The sequence below is a fragment of the Lepidochelys kempii genome, chromosome 15 (genome assembly GCF_965140265.1).
Source record: "Lepidochelys kempii isolate rLepKem1 chromosome 15, rLepKem1.hap2, whole genome shotgun sequence".
Taxonomy (NCBI): domain Eukaryota; kingdom Metazoa; phylum Chordata; order Testudines; family Cheloniidae; genus Lepidochelys; species Lepidochelys kempii.
The window spans coordinates 3,560,122-3,572,049 of NC_133270.1; the positions used below are offsets into that span (position 1 = coordinate 3,560,122).

At 63.1% G+C, this 11,928-nt stretch overlaps 1 protein-coding gene across 1 annotated transcript; it reads left to right on the forward strand.

Annotated features, from left to right (window-relative positions):
* Window positions 1-5,683: 5,683 nt before the first annotated feature.
* Window positions 5,684-7,088, forward strand: LOC140898574 (apelin receptor B-like). The gene has a single exon (XM_073312561.1). The coding sequence runs from the start codon at window positions 5,685-5,687 to the stop codon at window positions 6,798-6,800; it is 1,116 nt and encodes a 371-aa protein (XP_073168662.1). The 5' UTR covers window position 5,684; the 3' UTR covers window positions 6,801-7,088.
* The last annotated feature ends 4,840 nt before the right edge of the window (window positions 7,089-11,928 follow it).

Consider the following 11,928-nt stretch of genomic DNA (forward strand, 5'->3'; position numbering starts at 1 on the left):
CTCCCTACAGCCAGGGTCTGCTTTTATGCAGCAATGCATTTACTGAATTACGGAATACATGTGAACTGGTCCCCCAGGGCCAAGAAATAACCAGAGAGTGAGAGCCGCACCGCGCCGTCCCGCGGAGGAGGGAGCGGAATGCTAACAATGGCTATGCATCACTTTACGGCTTTGGGGGCCTGATTTTCAAAGAGGGGGGCAGTGATAACCCTAAATGACCAGGCACAATGGACTCCAGCCAGTGCTCTGTTCTCAGACAAGGTGGCACATACAGGTCCTGGTCCTGCCACCAGAGACATGGGGCTGGCAGGATCATCCCCGGTGAATCCGATCGCAGGACCGGGGCTGTGCACGCTATTGGCCTGAGTTTCAGAGGGGCTGAGCTCCAGCAGCTGCCCTTGGAGGGCATGAGAGCCAGCGGTGCTGCGCATCAGGCCACAGTTTGCACGAGTGCCTTCAAGGACCTGCTGCAATCCCCACAATGTAAAATTCGTGACTAATCAAATCTTGATGGCAAAAGCAATTAAGTCCAAAGCCAGGTCAAACACCAACACACCTCCTGCCCCTCCCCCCACCGTACCAAGCCAACCTAGCCATTAAAACTCCAGTAGCCAGGCACTAGGAATAACAGACTCCTCAGATCTGGGGCCACGCCTTGTAGAGCGCCCCCTAGGAGTGCTTAGCATATGAACAAGGAGAAGGCTCCACCCAGCTTTCACTAACCATTTGCTCTAATCCTTAGGATAAAGGCTCCAGAAACAGATTTATCTTCTTACCAGCCACCTTCCCCTTATCACCCGGATCCTGGGGCTGGCAGCCCTTAGCAAAACACTGACCAAGGAAAGAAAAAACCCATGTGCTTCTCCCAGCGTTGAGAAAACACATTAAGGCCTCGGGTCCCCGGGGACGGAAAGGGAACAGCAACCCTTTCCTCCCTGCAACAGCCGGTCGAGGAGGGGCTGGACCAGCATGCACTTGGAAGGCAAGCAGTCCTTCTGCATGTGGGTGTGATGAGTGTATGGGAAAGGGCAGGACACAGGTTGTGTGTGGCTAGTTGTGTGTTGGACGCACTAAGTTGTGGGCGTGCTGTATGTGCAGGGTTATGGCCTTGCCCACGCCAACCTTTTCCCTCTCAAACCCCTTAGCACTGCTGCCTCGGTTCAGATGGGAGCAGGCTTGGTCAGAAAAGGGGTTGGAACCACAGCCCTGTCTGCAGTAATTCTCCCCAGCGCTGCTCCTGGCAGAGCTGAAAGAGCAGTGCCGAAGAGGGGAAACTGTAGGGCAAAAGGCTAGTTTAGATACAGTCTCTGTGTGTGTGATCGGGGGAACGTATATGTGGAGCAGAATGGGGGGGTGTATCTGGGTGTCTGTGCCGTATGTACATATGAAGTGTGTGTGTGAGACAAGGGGTGTTGGAGCCCATGTGGCGTGGTTTGGGTGGTTGTACACTGTACGCGTGCCTGTGGGAAGCTGGAGAGTGTGTGTGTGGCAGCTACCTGCTGTGTGGGGGGATCAACAGCGGGAATGAAAACGTGTGTGGGAGGGGGTTGAATGCACCTGTGTGATGCGGGGGGGCGAGTGTATGTGTTGTGGGAGAGGGGAGAATGGGTGCGCCTTGGAGTGGGTGTGCGGGAATGAGTGGGTGTGCTGTGAAGGGTGGATTTGTTTGCTTGTGTTGGGAGATGAATGTGTGTGTTATGATCTGTCTGTGTGTGTGTTATATTGTGCGGAGATATCAGGGTATGTGCTGTGTGTGGGTATGTGGGGGAGGATATGAGGGTATGTGTTGTGTGTGGGTGTGCTATGAGCATTTGTGTTGTGTGTAGTTGTGTGATTTCTCAAGGTTATATATGTAAGACTTCCCCATGGCAGAATGTGTGTGTGTGTATGCGTGTGTGTGTAAGACAGAGAGAGAGAGAGTCAGTCTAAAGGACAGTATGTGTGTGTATGTGTGACTCCCGTGGCAGTGTGTGAGTGTGTGACTCCCGTGGCATGTGTGTGACTCCCGTGGCAGTGTGTGAGTGTGTGACTCCCGTGGCATGTGTGTGACTCCCGTGGCAGTGTGTGAGTGTGTGACTCCCGTGGCATGTGTGTGACTCCCGTGGCATGTGTGTGAGTGTGTGACTCCCGTGGCATGTGTGTGACTCCCGTGGCAGTGTGTGAGTGTGTGACTCCCGTGGCATGTGTGTGACTCCCGTGGCAGTGTGTGTGTGTGTGACTCCCGTGGCATGTGTGTGAGTGTGTGACTCCCGTGGTATGTGTGTGACTCCCGTGGCAGTGTGTGAGTGTGTGACTCCCGTGGTATGTGTGTGACTCCCGTGGCAGTGTGTGAGTGTGTGACTCCCGTGGCATGTGTGTGACTCCCGTGGCAGTGTGTGAGTGTGTGACTCCCGTGGCATGTGTGTGACTCCCGTGGCAGTGTGTGAGTGTGTGACTCCCGTGGCATGTGTGTGACTCCCGTGGCAGTGTGTGAGTGTGTGACTCCCGTGGCATGTGTGTGACTCCCGTGGCATGTGTGTGAGTGTGTGACTCCCGTGGCATGTGTGTGACTCCCGTGGCAGTGTGTGAGTGTGTGACTCCCGTGGTATGTGTGTGACTCCCGTGGCAGTGTGTGTGTGTGTGACTCCCGTGGCATGTGTGTGACTCCCGTGGCAGTGTGTGAGTGTGTGACTCCCGTGGTATGTGTGTGACTCCCGTGGCAGTGTGTGAGTGTGTGACTCCCGTGGCATGTGTGTGACTCCCGTGGCAGTGTGTGAGTGTGTGACTCCCGTGGCATGTGTGTGACTCCCGTGGCAGTGTGTGAGTGTGTGACTCCCGTGGCATGTGTGTGACTCCCGTGGCAGTGTGTGAGTGTGTGACTCCCGTGGCATGTGTGTGACTCCCGTGGCAGTGTGTGTGTGTGTGTGTGTGTATTCACACAAGAGGGATCCTCCCCTGCGGCGTGTGTGCATTCCAAAGGCACCATGTTATCATAAGACTCAGAGACAAAGGCTCCCCACCCCCCGCATCCCCACAGCAGGGGTGGCTGGGCCCACAAGGTGGCTCCTACCAATGCCAACAGATCACCCCAAAGCTCCCCTCCTCTGCGGGTGGAATTTTAACTCAGCCCCTCCAGCACCTCACTGGTGTCTAGGGGATCCGGTACGTGGGGTGTCTATGGCCAGGGAGTAAGGTGGGGGGTGACCTTGTGTTGAGGGTGAGTGCATGTGGCTGTGTGTTGCCTGTGGAGGGAAGGAGTGTGTGTGTTGTTGCTTGTGTGTGCGTGTGCTGTTGACACCGGGGCACGTGTACCTGCGAGCTGTTGTTGCTGGGGGTGTGTAGCTGTACACTATTGTGTGCGCCTGCTGCCGAGGGTGGGGGTGTGTGCAGCCCGCTATTATCGCTGGTGTGGGTATGCGCACTGGTGTCCGGGTGTGTGCACGCTCTGTGGTGTGTGCTCCTGTTGCTGCTGTGTGTGTCTGTGAACCTGGGCTGGTATTGCCGGGGGGCAGTGCCGTCAGCACTGAAGGGGGCTGGCTGGAGCCACCGCACTCGCCTCTCAACCCAAGCGAACAGGAGCCCACCGTGTTCCCTTCTGCCTCTCCTCAAGCTTCGCTCTGTGATGGGAGGCAGGGGGTGGGGGGGACACGCTGGAAGGGGGGGAGAAGCGATGTGCGGGGGCAGGCTGGGATTCTGGATGGGGACAGGGGTGTGCGGGGGGGGCAGGGGCTGGGAGTCTGGACCGGGGTGTGCCTGGGGCGGGGGGGGGGGCTGGGATTCTGGACGGGGCAGGGGTGTGCGGGGGGGGGCAGGGGCTGGCAGTCTGGACCAGGGTGTGCCTGGGGCGGGGGGGGGGGGGGCTGGGATTCTGGACGGGGACAGGGGTGTGCGGGGGGGGGCAGGGGCTGGCAGTCTGGAGCGGGGTGTGCCTGGGGCGGGGGGGGGCTGGGATTCTGGAGGAGGGCAGGGGTGTGCGGGGGGGGCAGGGGCTGGGAGTCTGGACCGGGGTGTGCCTGGGACGGGGGGGGCTGGGATTCTGGACGGGGGCAGGGGTGTGCAGGGGGGGGCAGGGGCTGGCAGTCTGGAGCGGGGTGTGCCTGGGGCGGGGGGGGCTGGGATTCTGGAGGGGGGCAGGGGTGTGCCTGGGGCGGGGGGGGGCTGGGATTCTGGATGGGGGCAGGGGTGTGCGGGGGGGGCAGGGGCTGGCAGTCTGGAGCGGGGTGTGCCTGGGGCGGAGGGGGCTGGGATTCTGGAGGGGGGCAGGGGTGTGCCTGGGGCGGGGGGGGGCTGGGATTCTGGACGGGGGCAGGGTTGTGCGGGGGGGGGGCAGGGGCTGGGAGTCTGGAGCGGGGTGTGCCTGGGGTGGGGGGGGGCTGGGATTCTGGAGGGGGGCAGGGGTGTGCGGGGGGGGGGCAGGGGCTGGGAGTCTGGAGCGGGGTGTGCCTGGGGTGGGGGGGGGCTGGGATTCTGGAGGGGGGCAGGGGTGTGCCTGGGGCGGGGGGGCTGGGATTCTGGACGGGGGCAGGGGTGTGCGGGGGGGGCAGGGGCTGGCAGTCTGGAGCGGGGTGTGCCTGGGGCGGGGGGGGCTGGGATTCTGGACGGGGGCAGGGGTGTGCGGGGGGGCAGGGGCTGGCAGTCTGGAGCGGGGTGTGCCTGGGGCGGGGGGGGCTGGGATTCTGGAGGGGGGCAGGGGTGTGCCTGGGGCGGGGGGCAGGGGCTGGCAGTCTGGACCGGGGTGTGCCTGGGGCGGGGGGGGGCTGGGATTCTGGAGGGGGGCAGGGGTGTGCCTGGGGCGGGGGGGGCTGGGATTCTGGAGGGGGGCAGGGGTGTGCGGGGGGGGGGCAGGGGCTGGGAGTCTGGAGCGGGGTGTGCCTGGGGCGGGGGGGGCTGGGATTCTGGACGGGGGCAGGGGTGTGCGGGGGGGGGCAGGGGCTGGCAGCCTGGAGCGGGGTGTGCCTGGGGCGGGGGGGGCTGGGATTCTGGAGGGGGGCAGGGGTGTGCGGGGGGGGGGCAGGGGCTGGCAGTCTGGAGCGGGGTGTGCCTGGGGCGGGGGGGGGGCGGGGATTCTGGAGGGGGGCAGGGGTGTGCCTGGGGCGGGGGGCAGGGGCTGGCAGTCTGGAGCGGGGTGTGCCTGGGGCGGGGGGGGCTGGGATTCTGGAGGGGGGCAGGGGTGTGCCTGGGGCGGGGGGGCTGGGATTCTGGAGGGGGGCAGGGGTGTGCCTGGGGCGGGGGGGCTGGGATTCTGCAGGGGGGCAGGGGTGTGCCTGGGGCGGGGGGCAGGGGCTGGCAGTCTGGAGCGGGGTGTGCCTGGGGCGGGGGGGGCTGGGATTCTGGAGGGGGGCAGGGGTGTGCGGGGGGGGGCAGGGGCTGGCAGTCTGGAGCGGGGTGTGCCTGGGGCGGGGGGGGCTGGGATTCTGGAGGGGGGCAGGGGTGTGCCTGGGGCGGGGGGCAGGGGCTGGCAGTCTGGAGCGGGGTGTGCCTGGGGCGGGGGGGCTGGGATTCTGCAGGGGGGCAGGGGTGTGCCTGGGGCGGGGGGGCTGGGATTCTGGAGGGGGGCAGGGGTGTGCCTGGGGCGGGGGGCAGGGGCTGGCCCAGGCCAGCCCGGCCCCCGGGGGTGGGTCTCCGGCCCCGCCGCAGCGGGGGGGCAGCGGCGGGAGCCCCCTTTATAGGCGGCGGGCGGCGGCGGCGGGGCGCAGTGCGGGGCCATGGAGGAGGCGGCGGCGGAGGCGCTGGGCGGCGAGCCCTACTATTACTACGGGGAGGCGAACGAGAGCGGGCCGGGCGCGCAGTGCGAGTGGCCGGCGGACTGGGAGGTCTCCTTCTCGCTGCTGCCCGTGCTTTACATGCTGGTCTTCGTGCTGGGGCTGTCGGGCAACGGGCTGGTGATCTTCACCGTGTGGCGGGGCCCGCGGGCCAAGCGCCGCTCCGCCGACGCCTACATCGGCCACCTGGCGCTGGCCGACCTGGCCTTCGTGGTGACCCTGCCGCTGTGGGCCGCCTACACGGCGCTGCGCTTCCACTGGCCCTTCGGCTCGGCGCTGTGCAAGCTCAGCAGCTACCTGGTGCTGCTCAACATGTTCGCCTCCGCCTTCTGCCTGGGCTGCCTGAGCTTCCAGCGCTACCTGGCCGTCGCGCGCCCGCTGCCGCGCCCGCGGCCCCCGCGCCCCCGCGCCGCCGCGCGGCTGCCGCTGGCCGCGCTCTGGCTGCTGGCCGGCCTGCTGGCCCTGCCCGCCCTGCTGCTGCGCGACGCGCAGCCCGGCGCGCCCGGCAACCTCACCGTCTGCGACATGGACTTCAGCGGCGTGGCCAGCCCGCAGGCCGAGCGCTACTGGCGGGGCGCGCTGGGCCTGGGCACCACGGCGCTGGGCTTCCTGCTGCCGCTGCTGCTCATGACCCTCTTCTACTGCGGCATCGGCGCCACCGTCAGCCGCCACTTCCAGCACCTGCGCAAGGCGCAGGAGAAGCGGCGGCTGCTGCGCACCATCGCCACGCTGGTGGCGGTGTTCGCCCTCTGCTGGCTGCCCTTCCACCTGCTCAAGGGCCTCTACGTGCTCAGCGAGCTGGAGCTGCTGGACCTGCCCTGCGCCTTCCTCGGCCTCGTCGCGCTGCTGCACCCCTACGCCACCTGCCTGGCCTACATCAACAGCTGCCTCAACCCCTTCCTCTACGCCTTCTTCGACCTGCGCTTCCGCGCGCAGTGCCGCCTGCTGCTGGGGCTGCGCCCGGCGCTGCGCGGCCCGGCCGGCTCCGGCTCCGGCTCCTCCACGCTCAGCGCCCAGACGCAGAAATCCGAGCTCCACTCCCTGGCCACCAAGGTGTAGCGCCCGCGGAGCCCCGCGCCCCAGACTGACGCGCGGCCCGCCCGCGCTGGGTGAGGCGCCGCCGGGAGCTCGGCGCGGTTCGGCTCCGAGGCGGCGGGATCCGCAGCAGCAGCCCCGGCTCTGGCCGCTGCACCCGCTTGGTCCCAGCCGCTGCTCGGGGGGTCCGGGTTCCCCGCCCGCCCGCCCGGCGCTCCCTGCCGGTTTGATTAGGGCCGGGAGCCCCCGGAGCTGGGCTGGTCCCTGCGGGAGGCTCCGTCCCTGTAAACCAATAAAATAGTTTTTCAGGAACTCTGCAGCGCTGGTCGGATTCTTGGTGGCGGCAGCGCTGGGGGGGTCCGGTGCGGGGCTGTGAACGGGGGGTCCGGTTTGGGCTGTACAGGATCCGGTTTGGGAGCGGGGCTGTGCTGGGTCCGCACGCAATAACCGGGCAGCCCCTGGGCAGAGAATTCCCCCATCCTTGGGGCGCAGCGAGGGGAGGCTCCGGGACTGGGGGAAAGCCCCGGGCTGATCCCTTTCACCTCCCAGGCGAGGGAAGGGTGCGGGGTCCAGTCCCGGGCTGGTCAAGGGTGGGTGCGGGCCGAACTGCCCTTGCCACTTCTGCTGACGATGGAAAGAGCTTCCCTGCCGGGGCAGCCCCCCCCCCAGTCCCCCGCAACAATAGCGGGCCCCTCTCCCTCACCTCTGCGGGGCCGCTCCCCTCTGCCGCAGGATGTGCCTGGGACCGGTCCCGCCATGGGGAGCTTTAGGCGCAGGCAGCCTGGCTGGCCCCTGGGGTGCCCCTCTTTTGGGGTGACTCAATCCCCCCAGGCACCCTCGCTCCCCGGGCCAGCTCTCTGCCCCTCCCCTCCAGCCCCCGGGCAGTTCTGCTGATCCCACTCATACAGATCGTGTAAGAGAAGGGGGAAGCCCAGGGGACACCAGGGTTGATCAGAGAGCAGCTCCACTAGGGGAGAGGGGGTGGCTGGCCTGAGCAGAGGACACAAGGCCAAGGTGGGGTAGGTCTGGCAGGGCTATTCTCCTGATCCAGGGTGGAGGCAGAAATGGAAAGGGAGCCAACAGCAGCACAGCTAACCTGGGGAACTCACTGCCACAAGGTGTAACTGAGGCCAAGGACTTCGCTGGAGTCCTAACAGGAGTGGGCATTTAAATGGTAATAACTGTTATCACCTGCACTTACACCAGAACATACCCCCCCACCTGTAGAGGCATGAGCCAACTCCCGCCTGCCTGGAGCTGGAAGAATCAGTTGTGACATGAACCATCCGCAGAAGCAGGAGGTGCCGGGTCTGAAGGGGTCTAGCTGTCCCTGTGTGGTGTGCTGCCTGCCAGAGGTGCCATTAAAACACTGCCGGCTCCAGCGTGCACCGGCGCTGTGACCTTCGCCATGGTCCCTGTTCCTAGAGTGGGAACCACCACAAATCCTGGGCCCAATCTAAGGGCTGCTGGTGACAGATGCCTGGCTTATAACCGCACCCACACTGTGTGTCACTGTGCCCCCCACTAGAGAGGCTCCTCTGCCAGGCTGTTGCGGGAGGGGGTAGCGCTCTAGTGGTAAATGAGATAAGCTCAAACTCATGGCCAGATGCTACCCTTAGCAGCACTGGTGTAAATCCAGAGTAACTCTGCTGATGGTGGTAACTGCATTTACATGTGTGATTGTGCCCCTGCTAATGTGTACACTCACACACCCCATACACACACAAACCACACATCTTGCACGCACGCACAACCACACGCACACCTAGTATGAAAAATTGGGACAGGGTGGGGGGGTAATAGGAGCCTATATAAGAAAAAGCCCCAAATATCGGGACTGTCCCTATAAAATCGGGACATCTGGTCACCCTACACACACACACACCCCACACAGGCACAAACACATTACACCCCTCCCCCCGAATTCTGGCCCTCTCTGACAGTAGTGCCAGGATTCACCGTAAACCAGATTCCTTTGTATGCCACCATATTCCCATTGGAGGAGGAGTTGGGGATGGAGGGCAGGGGGAGGCAGCAGGCTCCATGCTTACCACAAACCCATTTTGAGGGTGGGAGAGGGACCCTGCCCTGCATTTGCTCGGAGCCCATCCTCAGGGACAAGGGCAGCAGCACTGGCCACTGGCAGGGCTGAGCATGCCTGTGCTCGCTGGGGGACCAGCCAGGCGTGCCTGGGGCCGGGCAGAGGGCTGAGCTTGGGGGAAGGGGGCTGGGGAAAGGGTGGGGAGCGGTGATGGGAAAAGGCGGTGAGGTTGGGAAGGGATCAAGGTAAGGCGAGAGAGAAGCCTGGGAGTTGGAGGTTCTGGAAATGGGGTGGGGAGGTGTGTCGGAGAAAGACGTGGCAGAGCACCTGGGGATGGAGGGAGTTCTAGAGGGGGACCCAAAGGTGGGAACAGTGGGTGTGCTTCTGACATTGATGGATGCAATCGCAGCTCTAGGGTTGAGAAGAGCTGGGTGGGGGATGGAGCACATGCTACCCGCCCCTGCCCCAGGACGTATTACATTACGATTCATTTTTTGCAGCACATTGGGAGCGAGCTCCCCGCTACAAATCAGAGGGCGTCTCAGTCCCTTCGTAAGGAACTTTCCTTGCCAGCCAACCTGCAGCTGAGAGCACTGAGCTGATCAGAGCAGTGCAGAGGCTGTGGGGGATTCAACAGGGCTTCCTCTCACTGCCCCTCGCCAGTCAGGTGGGGCTGGGAGGGTCCAGGTTCAGGCCAAAGCACACACCTGGGTGTACAGGGCAGCAATTCTTTCCCATAACCAACACCCCTCCTCCAGCAGGACCCTACCAACTCGCTCGGTGCCGGTGCCCACTAGAACCATCCCCGCAGCTTGCAGCACCCTGGCAGTGCCCGTCACCAAGCCCAGCTTTACACTTCTCTTCTGGGCGGTGTGGCCTGGCACGAGTGGCAACACAAGCGGGGGGCCCGCAGCCCAGCAGCAGGGGTCCCTGTCATGAAGGGATTCACTCCTCGCCTGCATTTCCCCAGCGGAAGGCCAGGCGGCTGCCACACACCAGCAGTGTAACTGCTCTTCCAGAGGGCTGGGGCTGCTATCCCAGCGCGTGACGCCAAGGCCAGTTCCCAGCCTGATCGCTGACTCTGACGGGGCTGAACTGGGCATCAGGACCCAGCCTTTCAGAACCACGGGATTTGTTTTTGAGGCTGGATTGAACCTGTAGGAGCAGTGAGCTCAGGGTGTCTGCAGGGAGGGGGGACAGAGAAGGGGGCTAGTAGGTTATAGGTCAGATCTGCTAGCTCCTCCTCCCCTGCACTGTCTGTAAGCTGTAAACGTAAAGAGCTCATGTTAGCCATCTCCCAGGAAGATCATGAGAGCTCAGGTTTCAGAGTAGCAGCCGTGTTAGTCTCTAAGATGCCACAAGGACTCATTATTTCTGCTGATACAGACTAACACATTTATTTGGGCATCAGCTTTCGTGGGTTAGAACCCACTTCATCAGATGCATGGAGTGAAAATACAGGAGCAGGTATAAATACATGAAAGGATGGGGGTTGCTTTACCAAGTGTGAGGTCAGTCTAACGAGATAAATCAATTAACAGCAGGATACCAAGGGAGGAAGTGGTAAGCGACTGGCCCATTACAGACAGTTGACAAGCTCCCTTCCTGCCAGAGGGAACTCACTGCAATCCTCACCTCAGCCACCATAGTAGGATGTCTGTGAGCCAGGACGCCTGGTTTCCACCCTGACCCTAGGAGGGGAGTGGGATGTAAGGGGTTAAAGCAGGGAGAGTTGGGAGTGGGACTCCTGAGGTGTCCGGCAGTGACCCTCTGCAGCTTGGGCCCAGTGCGCTGTGCGATCCCACGGCCTGAAGCTGCTGCCAGAGAGCCCAGCCTGTGCATCCCACGTCTTCAGTCCAGCCCATGCTTCCCAGCTGTGCCTTGTGTCTTGTTAAAAAACCTCCCTTCCCCTTGGGGGCTCATCCCTCCCCCGGACCTGCAGACTCCTGCCCCCTACCCCCACTCCCATACGCATCGCTCAGCCAGGCTGCTCATTGCCTCTCTGCTTGCTGCCAGTCTTGCCCTGAGACCCAGCAGACAGTGAGCCAAAGAAAGGCTAGCAAACGTATTATCATTTGTGGGTGTATTCTCAGCCCAGTCACTCCCGTGCCTGCTCCCTGCGCTGCCTGGTTACTGGACTATCACCTCGCAGCCCTTCGGCTTTTCACACATGGAAGCGAAAGCACCAGGCACCTCCAAGGCAGAGTGCCCCTCGCACCTCCCTGCTTGCCTCACAGAGGAGGCAGCCTGGGAACGGCTGGAGCAGGCCAACAGGAGCAATTTGTGACCATTTAACAGAGCATTGGAACACCATTAGCAGGGGACTTCAAAGGGGAATGAAGGAGCCGCTGGGGGGCTGGGAGCCAGCAGGCGTCCCCACAGCCTGGCCTTTCACAGCCTCCTTCCAGCATACTGGGCAAAGCCAATGAAGCCAAGGTGGGGGAACTCTGTGATCAGGGCCGCAGAGCAGAGAAAAATCCTGGGGCTCCATTGCATTGTGGAAAGCCCAAGAGGAAGGAAGGAGGAGGGGCCAGGCTCTCCCATCTAATCCCCTGCCCCTCAGGGGCACTCCAGCCCCAGGGCCTGGCTGAGGCTTTTCAAGGGAGCAGAGATTTTAGGGCCTGGTTTTGAGGAAGAGCTCGGCATCAGCCCCCTGGATCTCAAGCCCCCTTCGAGGCATCTCCAGTTGAGCACCCAACAACATCACAAGCGTCTGCAGGAAATCCTGGCCCAGAGTGTATGGCTGGCGGTTGGTGCGGCCTGACTCACCAGCCAGCTGTACGGAAGGTTACTCCAAGCCTGGAAGCTTTCACTGTCACTCTTGACAGTCTCTCCCCCTCCCCTGGCCTTGGATCAACATCTGTCTCCAGCATCTGCCCAGTCAGCAGGGCCTCCCCCTTCATTTGTCATACCTCTGCCCTTCTCGAGGGCCCAAAGGATTTCTGCGTATGCCAGAGGAATTGTGCCCAGGCCTAGCAGAGCACCTTTGATCCCAGCTGCTCCTCACACTCGTCCTTCTCTCGGTCTCCACCCAGTGCTTCGGGACACCAGTGGCAGCTATGCCTTTCTGACCCCCAGGGAATGAGATATAAGATAAACTCACCACCCCCA

Coding starts and splice junctions, on each gene's coding strand:
- LOC140898574 (XM_073312561.1), top strand. CDS start 5,685: ATGGAGGAGGCGGCGGCGGAGGCGCTGGGCGGCGAGCCCTACTATTAC.